Raw genomic sequence first — 25,375 nt, forward strand, 5'->3', positions numbered from 1 at the left:
AGCTGGTTAAGGGTGTGTGTTATTTGTGTAGTCAGGATGGTGGGAGTGGGTGTATGGTTCTAGTTTGTGCCGGAAAGTATTATGAGGTAGTGTGTGTGTTTGTGTGTGAGATTTTGTTTGTCTGGTGTGTGTGTGTGTTATATTTTGTTTAGAAGAATAGTGAGAGGAGGTGAGGATGTATTTGTTTTCAGAGAAGTATTGGTATGTAAAGTATTGTTGGCGAGTGGAAGCTGCAAGGTAAAGGGGGTCTGGTTTTCTTTTAGAAAATAGTCCATGTGGTATATGAGAAGGAATGAACAAGAGTTAAGAGTGTTTGTGTTAGATTTGATTGCTGGAAAAGGTAATATGTGTTCTGCATGAGAGTGCAAGGGTTGCATAGTTGTGGTTTTTTGGTAAAATGAAGTAGAGGGTTTGGTGGATAAATAGATGGAAGGCTGAGTATATGTGTGATGGTGACAGAAAGGGCTCTGTTAGGAGTTGTTTAGAGCAGGGAGTGTGTGTCTGGATGGGATATAGTTACATATGGTGTGGGTTTGGGTTGTGTTGATGATGAGTTGGTTGGTTAGTGGTATAGGATAGAGTTTTCCTTTGTGTGTGAGTGAAGGTGCAAATGTGTGGTAGTTGGGGTAGAAAGATGTATAGGTGTGGTTTGTGGGTTACCGTCAAATCAAGAAGACATTAGGGACCATGTTCAATCAAATGTCAGATGTCAACTATGAAAGGTACATGTTCAACCAAGCAAGACAGCAACCTGGTAAGATGATGAATGTGTATGTTGGGAGACTTAATACAGTTACAAAGCACTGCAAGTTTAATTAATTCAAGGATGAAGAAGCCATGCATCTTAGGGTTATTGATAGTTGCCTCTCTGACTCATTACGACGAGGCATGCTGAATGCAGAGAAACATGCTGAGCAACAAGCTGCTGGTATCGAAGCTGGAACAACTCAAAATAAATTAATATTGAGCATGAAACGTAAGCAGAAACACAAGTCAGAGTCCCAGTAGTAATGTTTCCAAAGAAAAAGAAATTGTGTTTCTGCTATTAATTCTTCTTTCCACATGAAGGTAAATGTCCTGCTTTTGGACAAATATGCAAAGGCTTCAGGAAGGAAAACCATTTCATAACGGTTTGCAAAGCAAAAGAGAAACTAAGTGTGTCACAAAGAGACGAGAAGATAAGCGCCAGAAACTTACAGAAGCACTCTAGCCAATCCCACAAGGCCTAACAGCAACATTGACTAGGGCAAGTGGAAATTAAACAAAGTGTTTTGTTGTCAAATTCATCATGCTACAGGTCATTGACCTCATCATCAAGTGACGGTGAGGAAAATGGATGTGTGCTGGTGATCTCAGAAACAGATCGACGTGTGCATGTAGGATTGGTCGCTTGCAAGAAAAGACAAAAGTCTGAAAAGAATCACGACATGAAACAACAAAGTTCCTTTGGACATTGTCCTAAAATTTCGCTTCTGGTGAATGGGTGCCGTACAGCTTTCATTACAGACAGTGCTGTGTCGATAAAGATTATGCTGGCAGAAAGTTACAAAGAACTTTCTCCGATACACCATCTCACACCGTCAGGAACCAAGGTGTATACCTGGGCAGTTTCTACACCCTTGCGGAGTAAAGGAATACTTTGTTCCTTTTTTGGCAGCCTGGGTACCCTTACACCTTGGTGCAAGGGTGCCTGTGTTGTAGGCAGGATTGCTTTTGTGCAGGAAGGGGCACCTTTGTACACAAAAACAATCAATAGAGGCATCTTCCTCTTTCTATGTGTGCTGCATAATGCAGCACACATAGAAAGAGGAAAGTACAAGGAGAAAGAAAGTTATTTCTCCTTGTAATGCCTCACCTGGGCAGGATTATCTTTTTGGCGTATTTCCAGAATGCATCAAAAACATAGAATGTGTGTGGGAACACCCACCACAACACCCATGGAATGCCTCCCTTGTGCAGAGTAATGCAACGCAGTGATATGAGCTGTGTTGCATTACTCCATATTTTTGAAGCCATTCAGATCCATGCAAAGTTGCTTTGCGTGGCTTCATAAATATGACTTAGAGCTTTGCCTCATGCCTTCACCATGTTGTGTTGTGTAAGCATGATGCACAGCTCTCATAAATATGCCCCTCAAGTTTTGGTGTCTCATCAGCTACAGAAATCTTTCAAGATGTCATTCATTGATTAATTCAGCCTTTCACACATGCTTCTTACTACAGTGATGATAATATACAGGTGTTTGCTGCTACACGAAAGGCACATGACAAAGCAGTCACACAAGTATACAGTCTGCTTGCTGATGCAGGTCTAACACTAAATGCTGAGAAGTGTGAATTTCACAAAAATAGGTATAAATTATTTGAACTTATCTTCTCTGAAAAGGGGATGACTGTTAGCCATGAAAAGGTACAAGCATTGTCATCTACTTGCCCTCCAGAAGATGCGACCATGCTGCGATTCTTCATAGGCATTGCCAGCTACATTTCCAGGTACATTTGTGATTTTACTACACACAAAGTTAAGAGGTAGGAGGAAGAGCCCCACTCTGCCCTCCTAGGTATACCTCTACACACACATAGAAATGGGGCTTCGTAGGTATGGTTGCTACGAAGAAAGAAGAGGGAACAAACCCACTAGTGTTTTAATACTGCTCTCACCCACCAAAATATGTGGCATGCTTCATCATAGGGCTGCTAACACACCTCCGCGCAGACCAATGCTGGAGTTGGAGCAATAGGGAGGGGGAAAACGCAACATAACACAGGACTAACAAAAGATCCCTTCAAAACTATCCCTATCTCTTAACTTGTAGAGTAGAACGTAGTCAGACTCTGAGTAAATGCTCAGGTCGAGTGGCACAGTAAATTACTCCCAATGAGTAACCAAGTTTACTTATCACAGTGCTTGAACTGGCCTGGGAACGCGGACAGCTCCCTATAGTCACATATTGTAAGCTGCATGGCGACAGAAGAGACTGCGGGTTGAGGCAACAGCTTACCTTGATGAATGTGTGACTATAGGGAGCTGTCCTCGCTCCCCCGTCAGTTCAAGCACTGTGATAAGTAAACTCAGTTAAGTAAGGAGTTAGGGATAGTTTTGAAGGGATCTTTTTAAAGTCCTGTTGAAAGCCGGGGATTTTATGTTAGACGGCTGAAACATGTCGACATCTAGCAGAGTGGAGGGGTAGGTGGTTAAATAATTTCCACCACACCACCATCCATTGGTCTTGGAATTACCTTTTAACTAGACCAGGGACTCCATCATAAAAGGGATTGCTTAGGAGATCCTGCGGTCTATTTTTAACATTGTTCTGCACTTTTTTCTTGATCCCACACATTGTTTTTTTCTGTGTTGTGTTGCTTTTTCCCCCTCCCTATTGCTCCACCTCCAGCGTTGGTCTGTGTGGAGGCGTGTTAGCAGCCTGATGAAGCATGCCACAGATTTCTGTGAGTGAGGGCAGTATTAAAACATATGTGGGTTTGTCCCCTCTTTTTTCTTCCAGCGACTATACTTATGAAGCCACATTTCTATGTGTGTGTAGACACTTGTGATTTTCCCACTGTGAGTGCCCCTCAAGGAGAATTAACAAAAATGAGATGTTCTATTTGAATTTTCATCTGTGTGTGACTGAAGTTTCAAGAAAATAAAACACACAATTGAAAATGCAACTGAAATGGTTTACTTTGATCTGAAATTGCATACAGAGATTGTGATGGATGCAAGCCCGATGGGGTTGGGAGCGATCCTCACCCAACCTAATGGATAACCCGATGCTCAGCCGGATTCCAGCTCAGACTGAACATGCTTATTTTCAACTGGAGAAATAAAGCTTGGCTGTAGTATGGGCATGTGAACAAATCCATGTGCTTCTGTACAGAAAGCTTTCCAGCCTTGTTACAGAATATCATGTGTTTTTCACCATTTTTGGAAATCAAAAGCCTAGATGACCCCTCGCATCGAGATGGGGTTGCGTCTGCAGGAGTATGATTAGACTATTATGCACAAACCAGGGAAGGATCAAAACCGGGCAGACTACTTTTCACAAGTGCCACTACAGCGTCATAGCACAATGTCTAAGGCTGCTAAGGCATATATCAATTTCATAGTAAAGTCAAGTGCACCTGCAGCTCTTTCTTTTGAACAGATTCTGTCAGCTACTAAAACTGACAAAGGCATTCTTAAGCTCAAGGAAATCATTACAATACAATCATCGAGGAAGCATATTCGACCTCTTACAGATGATGTTGAGTACCAGAAATTCAAAAATGTTTGTGAATAACTTTCTGTTTCACATGATGATGTCATACTAAGAGGAGCAAGAATAGTTATCCCTGAAAGCCTGAGGCAGCAAGTTGTTGAACTGGTGCACGAGGGCATCATGGCATTGCTGCAACTAAAAGAACCCTCAGGGATCGAATGTGGGTCCCACATCTAGATGAATGAGTTGAAAGGGAGCTTAAACAGACCCTCCAGGATTTCACGATTTCGCGATTTTGTGGTTTGCCGCGAAATCGGCACTTTTGTAAAAATGACGCGATTTTTACAAAAGTGCCTGCGAAAGTGGCACTTTTGTAGAAATCGCGGCATTTTTACAAAAGCTAATCCATGCCGCTATATCCTGGGAGGTCTGCTCATTGCGTCACTCAATGAGCTATCGTAAATGCATCTTTGGGCCTGCAGTTCATCTACTTCTATATCTTTCTTGATAAATAACCGACAGTCAGATCAGGGTTGTCAGCCTGGGTAGAGCCTACATTAATTAAATAATTTGAATCTGATTCCAGACAAAGACAGGAGATGGTGGCCTGATTATGTCACCACAGTCTTCATCAATCCAAGTCTTCTATTTTTTGTCACAATTCTCGTTCCCTCCCCCCGTCCTTGGTCTGATCTTGATCTCTTGTCTGCCATACTTGTCTTGATAATGCACAGTCCATTGCGGTGGAAGGGACATCCTACAGTGTTGCGAAGGTGGTGGGCACGTCTGAAAGGAAGCAATAAAAGGGCTGTTTCCAAGGGGGTCTCGAGCCTACGTTCAGGACTGTGATCAGGAAGTCTAGGACCGGGAGTAATGAAGATACCCATGATCAGGCCAATGACAGCTGTGGGAAAGGCTTACTCCTGTATTCTTTGGCAGGATTGCCACACCATGGTACCGAGCATCGCTTTACGTCAGTGTTTATGATTCTGGCAAGGAAGAGTAGCAATTGTTTCTGTTAAATCTAACTAAATTATGCCCTAGTGAGATGATGTTTTCCTTTTATTCGGAAGAACCATTGTAAATCAGAGGTAGGAGGGGTTTTATGTCTGCTAAAATCTATATGGGTAAAGGCAGAGCGGAGTAGAAAACACCAGATGTTAACATAATTTTTGCAGTTTTTAAGACGATACTCTGCCAACCGTATTTAAGCGCTTTGCCAATACATTACTTACATGCAGTGCTTCTGTGCATCACATCATACATACAAATTGTATGTATTCCACCACAGAAAGCTGCTTCTCCCAGCAGACAGTGGCATGAAAATACGACTCGCTTTCACATGTACCCTCTCAGAAAATATAGCAGACTACATCGAAGCATGTTGTCTAATTATATCTATTGTATAGAGCGCTCTGACACCTTCGGGTAAAGTCCGCACTATATAAAAATGCATAAATAAATAAAGGTCTGTACACAGGATATGTCTGTGTGGTGGAATACATACAGTTTGTATATATGATGTGATGCACAGGAAAACTGCGTGTAAGTAATGGCTGCAGTCAAGGGGCATTAGACCTGGATTTTTCAGCGGGTTTATTCCCAGACTTTTTGCTTTTGTGCCTCCTGTTTTTGACCATGTTTGTGTTGGTTTTATTATTCTGGGCACTTTACCACTGCTGATCAGTGCTAAAGTGCATATGCTCTCTGTGTAAATTGTTGTTATGGATTAGTGTTTCCATGACTGGCTTATTTGAATTGCCTATAAGTCCCTAATCCACTTCAACAGAGTGGGGTAACACAGCCCCCCCCCCCGCAGTGGGGGAGGGGGGCAAGCTCCGGGAGCTAAAGCACATGGAGAATTGCATTTCCATGGGATAACAGCATTCACCTGTGGGCTGCTTCCTCTGTTCCATATTCCAGGTTGCCTATTCAAAGTGGAATACTCTGCTAAAACAGTTTCCATTGATTTAAGGCTGAAAGTGAATGATAATGAGTAAAATAAAGTACCGCAAAAATGCAGCTAAATTTCCATATTTGTGCCGCTAAATTTCCATATTTGTGCCGCTAAATTTATGAATCCATGCCGCTATATCCTGGGGGGTCTGCTTAAAGCTTGTAATCTGTGCTTATCTACCTAAGCAAGCCTGGGAGAGGTTTACTGTTGGTTTCTTTGGACCACTCAACAACAGACATCAAATCATGGTAGTTGTCAATGGGTACTCGCATGACTTAGCATCAACCACACATGACCAAGTCATCGAAAGGCTGAATTACATTTTCACAACATGGGGTGTTCCAACCCCCCCCCCCCTCCCCATTCTCAAATCTGACAATGGTCCACACTTCAATAGCAGAGAGCTCAAAGACATTCTTAATTGTTTGAGCATAAAACATCATTTAAGCACACGTTTCTGGCCACAGGCAAATGGTGCAGTGGAACGATTTATGAGCACTTTAAAAATGGTAGTTCAATGTGCTGCATTGGAGGATATCGTCCTCAAATCTGCTCTACATCCAACCCTACGTGCCTGCCATTCCACTCCTCATTCCACGACAAGAAAAAAGTCCTTCCACCTTGCTGTTCCAGAGATCTCTTGGAATGAAGATACCTCAATGGATCGCCAGACGGTCAATAGGCCCTGAGGTGATTCAAGTCACTGACACCTCTAACAAATGCAAATTGAAGGCCTATGCCGACAAGGGACGACATGCTCGAGACACAGTTTTCAAGAAAGACTGAATGCTTGTTAACCCCTTCGACGCTCATGACGATCTGGGCTCGTCATGAGGTAGCCTCCTCGCACGCTCATGACGAGCCCAGCTCGTCATGAATAATGGGTTTTTGTAAATCCCAGCGCAGCAGCAGAATATCGACCGCACGCATGCGGTTAAGCAAAAGTGGGCACGCAAGATGGACACTCTGTTTGAACCGCTAAGAGTTGTGGCCTAGAAAATCCATAACTCGAAACTCATTACACTTTAAGCCTTTGCCTGAAGTGCGTCAGCTCCAGACCTCGGAAGTGAAGCAACTCCACCTGAGTGCCCAAGTCAAGCATCCAACTCTTCTCCAGAGATGCCAGATGAAGGCGTCCCTCCTCTATTTCATACAACTAGATCTGGAAGGTCACTGCAAGCACCTCAACTACTAATCGAGGAGTTGTTCTGTGTATATGTGAATATATTTGTTCTTACTTTTTATTTAATGGGGGGCTGTTGTGTCCAGTTTTTATGGGCATGAAGTCTCTATTGGCCCTCGGCAGACTCCTTACAAGTATTATGTAATCTTATGGGTGTGGTTAATAAAGTTTGGGACGCACTGAGTTCAGTTAACAGTTGCGTGCTGAAGAATAAAAACGTGCAAACCAGAGCTCTTTGGGTGGCATGGTCTGTTATATGCTCTCTGGCTAGGGAGGACGCTGCAGTCATGTATCACTTTGTCCACAGCTGAGATCAACTGGACCACAATCAAGTAGAATGCAAATTGCTCCAGACGGGAGGCCATACACTACTGTAATACAAATTTGGGAAGAAACTTGGAGCAGGATAAGAATCACCTTGATAGGAAACTATAGCTAACTTCAAATAACTGGTGAGCAACTTTCCTCCACCCACAGAGACAAATGCTTTTGGAGTCGGTTCAGGAAAATGTGCATTTGGAGGCTCTTAGGTCCATTTTGGAGGTCCAGAACAACAAAGGGGTTTCAGTCTCCATTGCCAACAGCTACTAGAGGGGTTTGTGATGTGATCCATCTGGACAAAAAGCTACACCTTAAACAAGTGAGGCCCGAATATCTTGACTATTCACACAAGAGCATACAACTGTTTCTAACAGCAGCCCAATAATGTGTCCTATAAAAGACATTGGATGCTCATTCCTTTATCTTTTAGTAAGGAGTGTTCCAACTCACTTATCAGAAACATACATTTGGATGACGAAGTCTATATCGAAACTATATCGGGCATCTTCAGAAATGGATGCACAACACAGTGAGTTCTTGAGACTTTCAAATGTCTGGTCACTCTTTAATCACTCTTTAATACAGAACATTTTTCTGGGCCCTTCTTATACGCCAGGACTGTTAGTCGGACTACTATGGTCCTAAAATTGCCTTAACAGTTTCATTAATACCCAGTGAGAACCCAATTGGCCCTCTCCTAGGTATGGGTAGTGGGAACCTTATAGTGTAGTACTGTCTGGGCCTTTGCCTCCAGAAGTCGAAACTTTACACTGTCCCTTTGGTGCCCTGGGTAGCCCAAAGGACTGAATGCATCTTGCACTTGGTTGCCTGGATAGCCAGTTTCACCCTGTATCACAAACGGCATCTTTTTCTAAGCCTCTAAAGTTATTTCTCTAGACATTGCAGAGCACAGCAATACTTTCAAGATGGAGCACACACAACTTTACTAGGCCAGACGTGTGGTAGGCTATTGTGATGTCACAAAAGCTAATGGAATTTCTATATAATGCTGAGCGCTGGACACATTCAGATAGAGAATACAGCGACCACGTATCTCAAATTAAATTTGTGAAGAGTGTTGCCAATAATTTTTTTTTAATTGTAGGGCTGTCTGCCTCCTGATTTCTTGGAAACAGGTAATGCAGTCTTTACACCAGTTCACGACTAGAAATGTTTATTTGACATATAGAGGTCAGAAAGGGGGCGAACACTCATCTGTCTTTCTCAGCAAGCAGGGAATGGCCTTTATTATTTCAGTGGGCAGAGGCCAGCATCTCATAGCACATACTCATAGACAGCGGTGCCTTTGTATACTTTAAAATGTTAGCACAGGAATAGTATACTTGGGTTTCGATTATTACATAACATTAGTGCCCATTTTCTGATACAGTTTTATTAAAATCTGCACCCGCAGTCACATAGGAAAATAGTCAATGTTGTACTATGTCATTTTGTCTCTACAGTGACAGTGTCTAAGTCTTTAACATTGTTTCGGTACCCAAGATACAGCAAACAACAACAATCCTATGACCCATCACCCAAGCAAGCACAGGGACAGCTGGATAATGTGAGTAAATCTTCTCGCTGTTTAATAGTCTCAATCCTTCCAGGGTGCATTCTTTATATGTTTGACTTGCCATTGCAGCTGACTGCTTGACCCACGATATCTAACATAGACAGTAAGCTCTGGGTCAGCCTTCTTCAACAATGAACTTCTTTTTGTCAGCTCTCACCAGCCATTGATTAAATAGATTGTCAATCACATCTTCACTCCTGTTGTTTCTTTTATTGTCATGTTGAATTGTGAGTGTATCATTCAACCTCCTATTGGGACTATTTTACATCTGAAAACAACTCAAGTGTCATCATTTTGTCTTATTCCATTCTTTCTTCACACAAGCATCCTTCACATATAGCAAATATTTTTACATTTTATTTGACTGTAGCAGGCCTTTTTTCAAATTAATTTGTCAGGGCAATACTAGTGCAATCCTATGCCCTCCTCTGTCTGTCTGCTCTGCTCTTGATTGTCCCTTCTCACTGTCAGTTTTAGTCTAACTGCCCTCCAGTTCTCTTCCTTTGTCCCTTGTTCTGCTCCTATGAACCCTTGTCCCATGTGGTCTATCTCCTTGCCTTCTCTCTCTGTCACCTTTACTTTTCCCTTATCTGTCCGCTGTACGACCACCCTGGTCTCCATTGATTTGTAATCAGGCCCACTGTCCTCTTTCGTTGCCCATTTCTATTGCACCTTCTCCCATTTCTGGGCCTGCTCTTCACTCTCTGTGTCTGGTCCTCCCTACTCTTGCGGGCTGTGACTTCAGCAGCGCAGAAGATGAGTGTGCGGGTAGTGGGTACTCAGTGATTCCCCTCCATGCTGCAGCTGTCTTATGTCCCTCAGTCACTGGACACTGTCCAAGCCAGTAGGTGTTGTTTGCATCTGTAGTTATAAGCCAGAACTTTTGGCGTTGCCATTGCTTGTTTTTTAACAGTTTTCATTAAGCTGCCTTTGTTCTCCAAGGGAAGGAATAGGACCATTGTTTTCCTACTGCCAGAACATAAACCAAACGTTAGCAGAGTGCAGGGCTGGCTCGTCCGTTATGGTGGAGAAGCATCCCCCCCCCCCCCCCGCTGAAAGCCAGCAGAGGCAAAGGACAAAAATGTATTGATAATAAAATATTTTTATTATCATATTATTTTTAGCCCTGCAGACTGTGGGCCGAGGGTGGGGCGTGGCCTCCGATACTGATGCTGCAGCTGCAGCACCAGGAAGGAGGGGGGAGTGGTGAGCAGTGGCAAGTGTGCATGATGGTTTGGCCGGCCCTCTGGGGCCTGCCAAACCGTCATGCGCACTTCTCCACCGAGCTGTGCTTTACGGCTGTGTGGAGAAACCAACTCAAGCTCCCAGTCTATGTCTGAGCGCTGAACTGAGGCTCTAAGACCAATCTATTAGTACTAAACTAATAGTATTTCCAACATGTGAGCAGCGCTGGGAAAGGGGGCTGGGAGCCTGCACAGTGTCCAGCAGTAACTTGATGGGACGCAAGGATAGGGAGAAATGCCGTTGGAGCAGGTAAGTCTTTTTTTCTTTTTTTTACTTCCTTTTTTCTTTTTTTGTGTTCCCCACCTCCCCCGCCCACCATTTAGCAATACGAGTAGCGCTATTGGCAGAGTGACTGCGGGGTGCAAGACGCACGTCTGTCCTGTCTTCTAGACATAAGGCCTGTTGGTCTCATTTTCATGGGGCTCACCCAGTCGTGCAGACGAAAATTGTGCCACTGACACTATATGATAACTGGGCTGGACATTTACTATTTCTTTTTTATAAGGGTGTTTATCTGTTGGGTGTCTATATTCATCAGAGCTTGCTTATTTCATGGCAACCAATGCTCCTAACTACAAGGCTTTCTAAAAATACCAGTCATGCGGTCGTCATATATGCTTGTCTGATGCTCACTGGCCCTTTTTTGTCATTTGTTTTGCTTGACCATCCATTAGCTGCCACCACATTCAATTAAAGAGGGGAGAGAATATGCAGATGGGTGAAATGAAGCAGAAGTGTGTGGTTAATAGGTTTGTCTGGGGCACGGTGCCACTACACGTAAATTTGAATTTGAATTTAAAAATTCATAAAGTGCGACGAATGACTGAAAGCATCATGGCGCTATGCGACTGCAAGCAGGAACCATGCACTGGACCATTTAAGAATTAAAGAGGGAAAGTAAAAAGGTACGCTTTCAGCTACTTCCTAAAAGTCAGCTGATTAGATTGGCCTCTCAGCTGTTCTGAGATAAAATTCCCAAGTTTCGAGGTCTGATACACAAAGCCTTTGCCACCCCATGAGGCTCTATAAATCCTTGGTATTGCTGCTTTTTTTTATACCGCAGATTCCTCTTGGGTAGGTACCAAAAACAATATGTTAATGAAATATTCAGGGCCAATCAGATAGAGAGCTTTATGGGCTGTACAAAGCACTTTAAAGACTACCCGTTTCTTTTAGCCAATGCAGGTCTACCAGTGCTGCCGAAATCAAATCACGTTTCATGATGTTATAAAGCAGTCGAGCTGCTGCATTTTGAATCTGCTGAAACTTTTTTAGCAGCTCTTCCTGCATGCCCAAATAAAGGGCACTACCGTAATCCAGTCTCTAAAAGACCAGAGAGATGATAACTGTCTTCCTGAGATTGAGGGTAGAATCTTCTCAACATTCTTAGCACATAGAGCATGATGACGTAAACTGGTTAATCTGATCCGAAAAGGTGAATTTGGGGTCAAATATGAATCCCAACTTTCTTACCTTTTGGACAGGAGTAGGCAGTTCACCCAAATCTTGAGGCCACCATGTATTGCCCTAAAAAGAAATATAATTACCAAAGATGAGTACCTCCGTCTTTCCGGAGTTTAACTTAAGATGATGCGTGCTCATCCAGTTTACGATGGCTCTCATACAGTTGTTAAATCGCTCGGCCACTTCCTCTATGTCATTGGTAATAGATACCACCATTTGGGTATCGTCTGCATAAGGTATGGTGGAAAAGCCAAAAGTTCTTACCAACTTAGCTAGTGGAGCAACATACAAGTTGAAAAGTGTGCGACTTAGCAATGACCCCTGTGGGACACCACATGGCAAGATGAATGATTTGGAAATAAAGTCTCTCAGAGCAACTGATTGCTCCCTATCATCAAGGAAGGAGCAGAGCAGCTCAAAAGGTGCCCCCCCCCAATACCTACCTCTGCTGATCGCTGTTTTAAAACTGGAAGACTAACTGGGTCAAAAGCTGAGGATAGATGTAAATTACCATAGCAGCCTTCCCACCTTTATCCATTATATCTCGAATCTCCTCTGTGACTACCACCAAGGCCGGTTCTCTGCTATCGGCTTTTCTAAACTCGAACTGGGCTTCATCCAAAGTCTTATTATGATCCATGAATTCCAAGATTAAGATATTTAGATGTCTCTCTAAGATTTTAGCTGTGATGTGGAGCCACGAGATTGAGCAATAGTTCTTTTTTCATTTGGATTTAAAGAAGATTTTTTTAATAACGGAAGGATAGATGCTTCTTTCTATTCCTTAGGAAAACTTCTGGCCTAATAATACTGTTCAGCAATGCAATCGAAGGTGTGGCAACACATCCTGCAATCTCATGTAACCCTTTGGAGGACACGGATCTACTGGGGCCCCTGATTTGGTGGTCAGTATCACTTGCTGCACAAAAGGAAGCTATGGGCCAGGAAGTGTGGCTGCACTGGCTACAGACGGAGAGGAAGGAGAGGTGTGTTAGGGGAGGGTGCAGTGAAGAAGGGTGACAGCTGCTTGTGCTATTATTATAGCACAGGTGTGAAAGAGGACACTTTGTAGTTAACAACGAAGCCATGTACAAAATGTTTGGAAGTGAGCAGTGGGGTAGACAGTGTGTGATGGCCCAAGTGCGAGGGAGGATTTAGGCTCCTTGGATGATTTTAAAATAAAAAATGAAGCATCAACGTGTGGACAATTGGTCCCTGAAGCCACAGTGTACTGGTGCCACTGCACATGCTGTATGAAAGTACTCCCATGGAAGTGCAGATGCAAAGGGCAGGGACAGGGGAAGCGCTACATAAGATCGGTAATGGGGGTTGTTGCTGTTAGTTCAGAAGGATATGTCTTCATAGTTTTCAAGTGAGAATAATGTTGTAAGGTCATTTCTTGTCTTCCTCCTTTTCACCCTGTCTTTCCTCTTTGTTCAGCCTGAGCATATTTAGAATGTTGTATGATGTCACAGAATGTGGGGTGACTCATGTGAGTCAGTTGACTTCAGGCTGAGCAGAAGGAAGCAGCTCCTGGTCGGGAATTCTTACCAACTTACCTACTGGCCTACTTACTACCTTGCTACTTAACTTATCACCTCTGTAACTACAACTTGAATAAAGTTACTTCCTGGAACCACTACTTGGCCTCCTGTGGACTTCATACTACGACGAATACCAACAGCCAGAACATAGTTAATAAGAAAGTGCAGCGTCATGACCAGCATGTCATTAGCTGCAGTGCAAGTCAGGGAATGGGCAGCTGTGCTTCTGAGAGAGAGGTGAAATAAAGCATTGATCTTTTACTTTTGGGGTATGGTGGCACTGCACCACTGCACATCATAAAGGTACGGCCTGTTAAGTGAAGTAGTGTAGTGTAGGGCAGGGATGGGAAAGGGAGACTGTAGTGTAGTTCCTATATTCCCAATAGTCTCTGCGCATTAGAATAATATATCCTATAGATGTGACGTAGGGCTTATGTCGACTAGGTCTCTATCGAAAATATTAGACTTAATTGTGAGTGCCAGCTAGCTCAGAGTTCACTAGAAGCTTTTTTGAATAAACAAGAAGGGATTAGTTTTCGACAAACGCATAAACATGACAACGTTGTTTCCCAAAGATAAAACGTATCTTCAGAGTCGTGGAAACAATAGATAGATATTTCACTCAGTCAATCGTGCATGCTTCGTTTCATCAGAGGTGCAGAGAAATAGAGAGACGGGCGTTTTCAATAAAAGTATTTATTGAACAGTCTTCTTTCTCATGCAGAAGAAATTAACTGCTACAATCGTAATACTGGCTGTAAAGTATAATGCGTACAGCAAGAAGAGTATTATAAAATTATACTGTAAAAGCATGGTATGGTTTCTAAGACATAAAATACATACATAAATAAATAAAGACTAAAAGTACTCAACTGGTGCTTCTAAAATACGCCTATCCCGATGTACCTAACCTAAGTATAGTACGAGGGAAGAAGTAAGATAGGTGTGGCATAAGTTTAGTATTCTTTGCCAAGAATCTATCCAAGATTTCTCTTAGGGTATAATCAGCTCTGTACCTTGGTTTAGAATGAAGGAGGTCTGGTATCTCTCTGTCTCGGGACTCGATTTCCCAACACCCCACAAGGGGAGCTTGGAAACAATGGAGCTGGATTTCTCAGCAAGAGAAAAGACAGCGTCTCTCTTATTGCGTCAGCTGGAGGGTCAGCTTCCTTCGGCACTTGCTGTAGCGAGCTGCGTTGGGAAAGTAGATAGTCGAACTGCTCCAAACCACTGTGTGTTTTCTAGGACAAGTGTGGCATATTTATACCTTGAAGGTGCCGAGTTTGACGTAAAGTTGGACATAATAACGTCATCAAAGAATTGCAGTTCTTTGAAAACTCCATGAGTTCTTGGACAAATCAATATTCAAGCAAGGGGAAGTCCCTGGTGGCTGAAGCCGAGTTTTCCAAGAAATCGTTGTGGCTTTTCGGAACTAGTGGAAGTATCCATGCCTGTATTTGGACTGCATGGGATATGTCTAAATATGGTTATGATTTCTATGCCTATATAAGGACAAGGTGATTTATACCTATATAAGGGCATGAATCGAGAAGATTACGCTAGGGCCCTAAAATGCTATACAACAAGACTTGGAAGTATGTTTGGGGTGAGACAAGAACCTCCCTCGCTTATGTGAGTTTGTAAGTAAAGGACAAGGCTTAAACAAGCATAGTTTGTATATCGGAACAGGACATTAAAGATGATGCGTCATTGGTACAGAGCAGAATACCATGAATGCTGAAAGTAAACTCCAGGAAGACAGGCAGCCTCTGATGGATGAGACAATGTAAGTAGAAGCAGTGGTGGCAAAAGGGGTGAAAGAACATGAAGGGGAGCTGTGGAGCTTTAATGTGGAACAGGGAGAGGTAAGGGCAAACGGGGGGCTTAGAGAACAAATAGTTTGCTAATGGTTGTTTACAAGTAGCAGGACGCAAAAAAACACAACTTTTGCGGATTGTGATGAAAGCCCACTGGAGAGAAACTACTGTCCCCGGAGCCACTGCACCTGCTGCACTAACAGAAGCTACGCTCCTAGAAATGGGGTAAAGGCTATGGATCGGAAAGAGCTATGTAGAAATAAAGCAATAATCTGGTTTGAATGGGTTTGTGTAGGTAGGTCACTGTGAACTGCACCTGCTGCACAAATAGAAGCTACAGTCTAGTAAGTGCAGTGTTGGACCGGGGATGAAGGATGGGGGTGTGTTAGTAGTGTCTGGGAAGTGAAGAATGATGACAGATAGTCGAGATGTTACTACAGCGTTGGTAGCATATGTTGTAGTTAACAACGGATCCAAGTACACAATGTGTAGAAGTGCATAGTGGAGTGGACAGTATATGATGGCTCCAGTGCCAGGAAGGAAACGGGCTCCTTGGTTCCTGCTTAAAATTTTAAATGAAACTACAGTCTGTGTTCAATATGTCCCTGATTCCTTAGTGTCCTGGTGCCACTGCACATGCTGCATGAATAAAAAGTGCGCCTCTGGAAGTGTGGGTGTAAAGGCGATGGATGGAGGGGCATGCGGGGTGCTCTTAAATGAGTAATGGTGGGGAGTAGTTCTTGCTACAGAAGCACATGTATGTTAGGGTGACCAGATTCTCAAAACAAAAAACGGGGCCAGGTGATAGACATAGAAGTAGGACTACGGTTTGCAGTAACCATTGACATAATAATAGCTGTCATAAACATAGAAAAAGGACTGCAATGACGGCTCCCTCCACAGACCGAGGTGAAGCATTACAGACAACAAATCCAAGGTCTTTTATTGGCCCCCTCTCCTTTAACCAGCAGTATTAGTACTTTTTATTACATTTACACTTTTAAGGACTAGCATATATTTGCCAAAAATCAATAAAACATCACAGGCTAGCAAATGCCAGATTTACTAGCTTTATCAATGCTCGTTTCTATAGCGGCGCGTCAGTACCATGTAAAGTACAACTCACTAATGTTGCTTAGTTGCTCATGACAGAAAAGCATGGGAGGTAAACTATGGAATGCTAAATTGCCAAAGGGCAGCCAAGAACCAATGTAAGAAAAACACTTCCCTCTAGGTATTACTGCCTTAGGGTCTTAAGGGTCGCAAAGGCTGGCCGACCACACAGTCCTCCCACATTTGCGTGGTCTCTGCTGGGATGTCATGTTACTTTACTGGGGTATGTATAGTGCACTCTAGCCATTGTTATCATCTCCTAGCGCAATAGTGTGAAGACCTGAGTAAAAAGCTTGAGCAGCTTCCTACTACAGCGCTCACCTCAGTGACGACACACACCGTAAACAGTGCAAAGAGAGTAGGCATGCGCATGCTCAACCGGAACAATGAAAAACAGGGACATTTCTGTGTTTAATCTGGACACTGTTTGAAAACAGGGACATTTGAGTCACTTGAAGAAAAGTGCCCGGACACAGGGACACTTCTCCAAAAACGGGAACCATCCTGGGAAAAAAGGGACGTCTGGTCACCCTAATGTATGTGTAATTTATAGGTTAAAATCCAAGAAAACACAACATATCTTAACAATCAGGGACAGCGTCACTGCTGCAACATCCTGTCATTCTGGGCAAGTCACTCATTTCTCAGTGTCTAAAGAAATTAATCTGTCATCCGCATGTTACATGATGCACTATTTAAAGGTTATGTTACAGCTTTGTAAATGGAGCATAGGAGGGGCACCAATTGGCTCCATGTGGAGATTGAAGACTACTAAAAGCAAAGTAAACGCCAAACTCTCTGGAAGACAACTTGACATTTGACCTCTATTTTTGAATGCACAGCAAATGTGATGAGATAAGAACAAGATTTACAGGCCTGTTTACAGAAAAGAAGCACTCTGAAGGATACTAGTAAATAAGGTTTTGGCATGGGAGGTACAAAGTGAACTTGGACAGCCTAAGACAGCAAATGGAAAGCAAAAAAAGGTGAGTTACAAATCACAAAGTGAATGGCAAGTAATTGACAGAATGCATTCCCAGGTCAACTTTCTGAAACCAAGATATCTTTTGCATACCACACAGCTTTGCTGTCTGGTAGGCTGTGACCTAAAAAGGTTACTCAAAGACATCTCTAGTTAGCTTGGACCTCACCACCATATTGGTCAAAGATGCAAATTGTAACCAAGAAACTGCTGAGGCATTAGAGCCTCTGCAAAAGAGAAGTAGAAGAATTCCTCGAGCAAGAGTGGACATTTAACTCCAGCATGCCTACTAACTGCAGAGTCAGTCTCAAATTAATATGGTATGCTATCTTCCTTCCTGCAAAAGCAAATATTCATGATAGAAGAATCACAACAATATGATTTTTTGGAGGACTCCTCCTCAGAATTTTAGCAGCAAGCAGAGCTCCCCTTGATTTCTGTCTAGCAGATGTTAAATGAAATCTGCAGTGACTAATAAACTTGAGTGCCACCTCCCAATGGCTTTCCCAGTACCTCCTATTTTGCTACTGCTTGTTCTGGTGCAGCCTGCATCTCCTTTATCTGCCATGATGCCTGTCATTGATTTTCCTCTGTGCCCAATGCTGACCCCGCTTTTGCAGACAACTTAGCATTAAAATCTGTACTGACAGCGCCACGAGATGATCTCACCTGTGTCATGGTCGCACTGCCAGGCTTGCGTGCACTTGGAAAATACTTTGTGGAAAAAGTTGGGATGATGATCTTTGAACATTTGACCGTTTATCATGCCACACATTCACATTGATGTCCTCAAATAAATGATGTCTCTTTGTGCTTGAAGACAGACATTATCACTGTATTTTCAGTCTGCATTACCATCACATTCATCTATGCTTCTACATAAGGCCTGGTTTTTCCAACTTCAGACACCGGTACAACAGAGTATCAATATTCATTTATTAAGTGCACACATTTCCTAGAGGTCTTTTGTCCATATTCAGGTCCTGTGAGTGGATTCCCTTAGTGTTCCTGGAAATACTCAGCAACATCGTATTTGTCTTTTGCTTTTGTCCTTCCCTGTTGCTGCCACACATCCCAAATTGCCATCTGCAAACTAGCGCTTACCAGGTTTGGTTTACTACACCTCTATCAGCTTGCATATTCAGGGTTGTCTTGTTGAGGACCCCTGACTGAACCAGGTATCTTAAAAATGGCTTAAGAACCTATTTTTGGGGCATACCCAATACTATTATCATGTAAGTCACACGGCCATATTTGTGCCATCCTCATCTTCGTTCTCTAACCTTACTTATTCAATTTCCCCAATAGAGTCCTGCAACATTTCTGTTGTTTTGCGGGGAAGTAGAATCGATTGGGTAAGAGAACAATAATACCCAAAATACTACACAAAGTCCATAAGGACAAATATATCAACAAGCATTCAGATTCAAATGATAGGTATTTAAAAAGTTAAAATCGCAACCTTGCCGTTATAGATTGAAGATTCAATTGCACCCACTGTAGGATAAGGTACCCAACAAATAAACAGCACGCACCGGCAATGCCAATAGGTCAGGCTTTAAAGGAATATTGTATGGGAATGTGAAGCACTACAAGTAAATAGGACAGGAATCAATATGTATTTGTGTGGAAGCAAAGAACTGTAGAATAATGTTGGTTTAGGTTAAAAGGTCAGGTGACAGTTGCACTGTCAAGCCAGGCCTAGCAATCTATGTAGGTTAATGACTGCCCTCATCCCATATGCGCTGCTGCAAAAAAAAACCTACATAATCGATGTAGTTATCTAAGACACTTTAATTGCATTACAGAGTCACATATGTGCCCCTGAAAGTCCAAACTCATCCATCTGGATAAATAAACATAATGATCACAGCTGCGATAAGGGCAAGCACTTTTTTGGTGCAAGTACACAACTTCTGCCCAATTAAAACATTTACTACTGGCTCCCAACATATAGGTGGAGCCAAAGCCCCTCACCTGGGGATTCTCACATAATTGCCTGGCAACTGCGGTGCTGTCAAACCAGATAATAAAAAAACCTCTCAGACACAGGTGGTAACAGCTTTACATACTTTGGCCCAGATTTACGCATATTTCAAGCAACACAGCATCTAAATTTGCCGCACGTCACTCTGCAAGGTTGCACAGTGCCATATCTACAAACGTTGGCCTGCTATCGGTGTCATCACCCATTGTGATGCAAAATCGGATTGCCATGTGTGCTGCACAGCCTCACGCTATAGTGCAGATGTGAGTGTGCGCTGTCAATCATAGGATTTGTACTAGACTGCAGTGGTGTATAGTAGAAGGGAGTAGAGTGCATTGGCGTGAAGTGCAGTGGCGTGGAGTGCTGCAGAGTAGAGTGGCGTAGATAACAGTGATGCAGAGAAGAATAGATTGGCGTAGAGTGCAGTGATGTAGAGTACAATGGCATATAGTGCAGTGGTGTAAAGTGTTGCAGACTATATTATAGTGGCATAGAGTGCAGTAGTGTCAGAGTAGATTAGCATAGGGTGCAGTGGTGTACAGTGCATTGGTTTTGAGTGCATTGCTGTAGAGTGCATTGGTGTAGAGTGCAGTGGCGCTGAGTGCAGTGGCATAGAGTAGATTATTTCAGAGTAAAAGGGAGTGGTGCCAGGTAGAGTACAGTGGCGTAGAGTGCAAAGTAGATTATTGTGGCGTAGAGTGCACTGGCATAGGGTGGAGTGGTACAGAGTAGAGTGCAGTGTTGCGGATTATGGTGGCATAGAGTGAAGTGGTGCAGAGTAAAGTTGTTAATAGTGCAGTGGTGCATAGTAGAGTAGTGTTGGGTAGGGTACCTTGGCATAGAGCAGAGTGGTGTAGAGTAGAGAGGCGTAGTGCAGTGAGGAGGAGTGGTGCAAAGTAGAGTGGAGTAGGGTAAAGGGCAAGTATGTATAGTATGGCAGTGTCCTGTCATTACAGACGCCACATCTTCAATTGAAATGACCATTACATTTGCACAGACATACAGTTTTAATGATAAAAGTGTACAGCACACAAATGATGTCTGGAAAAGTCATTATCTAGTGTATTGATTTCATTTGATTTCATCATATTACAATATTTGTTTCCATCACACTTCAGAAATACCAACAAAATTGCTTCATTTGTGTTTTTCTAATTCTGATTTATTCTGAAATATCTGCACAGTCCATTGACAGACATTTAAATGTTGTGTGGTAGAAAAAAGATAACATCAGACAGCCTGCGTCCAGCACACCCCCAGTAGCCAGCATGATTGTCACATAAATCCTCTCACTTTGAAGTCAGAGAAAGAAAAGTAAATGCCAAGACCCCTGGAAGACAGTCTTACATTTGACCTCTGTCTTTGAATGCCCAGCAAATATGACACAATAAGAACAAAATGTAAAGGTCTGTTTACAGAAATCGAGCACTGGTGGACGAATGCAGCAAATAGGGATTGGGCAGGTGACAGGAGCAACTCATGAGGAACAACCTAAAACAAATAGAGGCAGTAAATAGAAGGCAAGTAAGTGTGAGTAGGTGTGAGTAGGTGTCAGAGCAAGTGACTCTGGCGCGCAGAGCTCACGGTCCAATTCCTGATGCCTGCGGCAGCTCAGCTCAGCATCATATTACTCTGGGCAATAGCTCACTTAATCTCCCTGCTGGCCACTCAGCGCCTGGAACCCCTGAGGGGTGATAAGTTTGCGCTTTACAAATGTGGAATTTTAAATTTAAAGCCATGGTGACCAATGGGCGGAATGCATTGTCAAGGAAGCACTCCAAATGTCCCCAAAATGTCGTTAGCAAATCAGACAGCTGCACTGTCTAGTAGACTTCGACCTATAAGGGACATTCCGGAATGCCTACTATCGGTGAATGTTAGGATGTAGAACTGGGCAAAGAGAGCTGGGATTTTTCTGTACTCTGTGTTTACCTTTTAGGAAAATTGGCTTTTTACATTTCATAAAATTTCTTTAGAAATTCCAGGTTTGGGCCTGCGGTGATGTGAAAGACGTACCTCTGAGAAAGAACGGATGGTTAAAGGCAGCGCTGGTTACTGTCCTAGCCCAATGTTCTACTGTGTTATGGTGCAGTTTTGCAGCCGCGCCATGGAAAAAAAACCGAGAGGGAGAGGTTCCTCACACCTGGGTGCAATGTGCACATCATTCCAGCCTTCTGACAGGCCTGGCAGTATATCTTGGTCTTGGCCTGTCAGGTGGCTGGGAAGGACGAAGGTTTAATTTGCTCTGCGCATTCTTTCTGTGGACACTACTTGCTCTGGAATTGAGTCGAAGGGCAGTATGAAGCTGGGCTAGTTCTCCGTACTTCTTGAGCAAACACATTCTTGTCTAAATTAAAAATTGGAAGCTAGCTAATGAAAGTTGGTTTCAAATTGAGTTATTGCTCAATTACATTCATTTTACAGCAGGAAAACGAATCGAATATTTCACTGCACAAAATTCTACGGGGCTTATTTATGAGCCCTTTGCGCCGCCATGGCGTCACTGTTAGTGACGCTGCGGCAGCGTAAAAAATTTCCCACGTTTCGCCATATTTACAAAGTGACACATCTAGGCAGATACGTCACTTTGTAAAGCCATGTGCTATATTATACCTGCACCAGGTATAATGTATGCAGGGTGGGCATTTCCCCACAAAAAAAGGATCGTAGAAGTGTTGCAGTGAGATCTATGAGAATTCACTGTGACACTTCTCGGACGCCAGTGCTTCAAATCCTTACCCCTGTCTCACACAGGCATAAGACTGATGCAGACCCCTTCACATGGGGCTTGTCCCATGTGAAAGGACACATTGCTAGAGCTGTGTCTGCTTTCAGACACACTCCATCAATGTGCCATGTTTGTGCATTCAGATACGTTAGGATTACTGATGGATTTGTAAATCCTTGCGACATGGAGCACCATACAGTAAATACGGTGCTTCCATGGTGTCGCAAGGATGGCGAAAAGTGTTGCATCTCTTTTCCCGCAGTGATGCAACACTTTTCATAAATGAGGCCCTACATTTCGCCATGCTTAAATTTAATTAAACTACCCATACCAAGCTATTTAAATTACAGAATCCAGTGCAGGATGTCTACATTGTCGTGTTTAGGTTGTTATTAGTTCTTACAGTACGACAGCCGCGGCCGGTAGTGGGAGTACTGGCCGGGTCGTGACGTGGGTAGGGGGAGGGGCAAGGTGGGGGGTAGTAATGTATGGATTACGGACTTTAAAAGGTAAGTAAACGTAAAAATAAATAAAACAAATTTCGTTACATACACTGCATCGCATATGGTGATGCAGTGTGTGCAACGAAATTCATTTTATTTATTTTTATGTTTACTTACCTTTTAAAGTCTGTAATCCACACATTACTACCCCCCACCCTGCCGCTCCCCACGTCACCGCCCGGCCGATACTCCCACTACCGGCCACGGCTGAAGTACGAGCTGTTTTTTCGGAAGCAAGAGTGTAGTATTAGGATGGTGGCTCTGCCAGGGGCCTAGCTGTCGAAGGTGCAGCAAGTGCAGTGGCACCAGATCCTATTGGAGTGAGAGGCCTGCGGCACAAAAATTATAGCCGTACTGCAGCACCTATGAAGGGGAATTGGAACAAATATTTTATTGCTTGTGTTGTCCCTCACGCCTTGGCAGAGGTAGTAAACAGGGTCGGATTGGTAACGCAGGGACTCGGGAAATGGCCGAAGGGCCGGTAGCCGAGTTCTAGCTGTGGGCTGCTTTTTTGGGCAGCCTGGGGTCTGTCTGTGCTGTTAGGATGCCACCAGCAGCCCAGTGGGTGCCTGAGTGGCCTTTCTAGAGGCATATGGGCGGAGGTATCACTCCCCTTCGGGAAAAAACCTTTACAACGCACCTTTTACAACGCACTACCATTACAACAAAACTTTTACAATGCAACATCCATTACAACGCATGCCATTACAACGCAACCATTACAACACATGATACTACAACGCATACCACTACAACGCATGTCATTACAACGCAGTCATTACAACGCATACCATTACAACGCATAACATTACCATCCAACACTTACCCTACTGTTGCACCCCCTGGAGTTAGAATAGTAATTTTTACCCCTACATTATCCAACACTTACCCTACTGTTGCACCCCCTGGAGTTAGAATAGTAAATTTTACCCCTACACTATCAAATACTTACCATATATGATATGTAATGGTATGCGTTGTAATGGTATGCGTTGTAAAGGTAGTATGTGTTGTAATGGAATGCGTTGTAATGGAAGTTTTGTGAGATGCGTTGTAATGGCATGCGTTGTAATGGAATGCGTTGTAATGGATGTTGCTTTGTAAAAGTTTTGTTGTAATGGCATGCGTTGTAAAAGTATGCGTTGTAGTGACATACATCCCTCCCCTTCTCTCGCTGGGCCGGCCCATTAATGTATGCTGATTGAGCGGGGCAGGGGGCCTGAGCAGAAGTGGTCTCACTTGCATTCTTGTGTGGCTCAACAGTGTGAACTAATGTGTGCAATTGTTTTTTATCTAAGTGAAGTTAATAAAACATGCCCCCCACCCCCTTTCTTTTCATAAAACTTCACTGATGCAATGTTTTGCGGAAAGGCAATAGGCAAATGTAGGCCACTTTTTTTGTGTGTGCCGGGCCGATATTTGATCCCAATCCAACCCTGGTAGTAACTGCTAGCCACGGCTGGCAGTGGGAGTACCTGCAGGGCGGTGACGTGGGGAGGGGGAGGGGCAGGGTGGGGGGTAGTAATATATGGATTATGGAGTTTTACAGGTAAGTAAACATTTAAATAAATAAAACGAATTTCGTTGCGTGCACTGCATCGCATTTGGGGATGCAGTGCACTAAACGAAATTAGTTTTATTTATTTAGATGTTACTCACCTGGGAAGCTCCGTAATCCATACATTACTACCCCCACCCTGCTCCTCCCCCCTCCCCACGTCACCACCCTGCAGGTACTCCCACTGCCAGCCGCGGCTGGTAACTGCTATAAAAATGCAGTTGGAATCCAATATACCACAATAAGCCAGGTAGCGCTGTGGTCATCAGTCAGCAAATGCCACAGATTGTCATTGGTTTTGGTTTTAACTTCAGAACATTAATGAATAGCAACGTTGTGCATTTTTAACACCATTTGCTAAATTACGTGGGACATTAAAATATGTGTGAACATGCATTTTCTCATGCGAGTGAAAATTGCTATTAGACGGAAAAGAGTCTGATTGCTTTATATTAATATATCGTATTTAAGTATTTATTTAATTTCACACTAATACCGGAAGGCATTTTCTCGCCAGCTGAAAAGAGGGTGACAGAATTTAACTCTAAAAGTGTCACTTAATTTCATAACTAGCTAAATCTTCAGTTGTGTGTTGGCGAAATTAAAGAGGTTTCTTTTAGCTGCTCAGACGGAGGGAGCTGAATTCCACAGCTGAGCTACCTGTACTGAAAAGGATGGCAATCTGCATGTGTCTCCTTAAATGGCCTCTAAATAGTGCTTGAAAGCAGTGCAGCTCATGACCTGGGATGTATGAATGGAACATATAGTGCCCGGAGACCACCAGTCTGCACAACGCCCCCTCCCACACATCTGAATCCATGGCGAGATACTACTGCTCAGCCATGGATGAAATAGATCATGTTTATTAACAACATAGTCCCAGAGTAGCGTGCTACTCACCGAAAAAGCGCTTCAATGCCTCATCAGTGGTAGCAAGCACTATATAAATGCAAACCTTTCCCCTCTTCTATCACGACACTAACCTCCTCAAATCCAAATAATGGACTAACATATCCACCGCTCAAATTACTTTCCTATTTTCACTAGACTAATTCACCACTAATACTTTTATGGGTTCCGGAGTAGCGTGCTCCCCGCCAAAAAAGTGCTTTGATGCCTCGTAAGGGGTAATGAGCCCTATATAAATGTAATTACAATACAATATTTTAAACAAGACAATCCTAAAATCACACAGG

General features: G+C 43.2%; 1 protein-coding gene across 2 annotated transcripts in view; it reads left to right on the plus strand.

The window, feature by feature from the left end:
* LOC144761620 (uncharacterized) overlaps nucleotides 1-25,375 on the plus strand; it is an 878,183-nt gene that overhangs the window by 491,222 nt on the left and 361,586 nt on the right. For both annotated transcript variants that reach the window (XM_078646920.1, XM_078646921.1), the window contains exon 8: nucleotides 9,126-9,229. In XM_078646920.1, the coding sequence (XP_078503046.1) occupies nucleotides 9,126-9,229 (104 nt within the window). The remainder of the gene's footprint in view (nucleotides 1-9,125; nucleotides 9,230-25,375) is intronic.

This window comes from Lissotriton helveticus, chromosome 6, assembly GCF_964261635.1.
Source record: "Lissotriton helveticus chromosome 6, aLisHel1.1, whole genome shotgun sequence".
In the NCBI taxonomy this organism is placed as follows: Eukaryota; Metazoa; Chordata; class Amphibia; order Caudata; family Salamandridae; genus Lissotriton; species Lissotriton helveticus.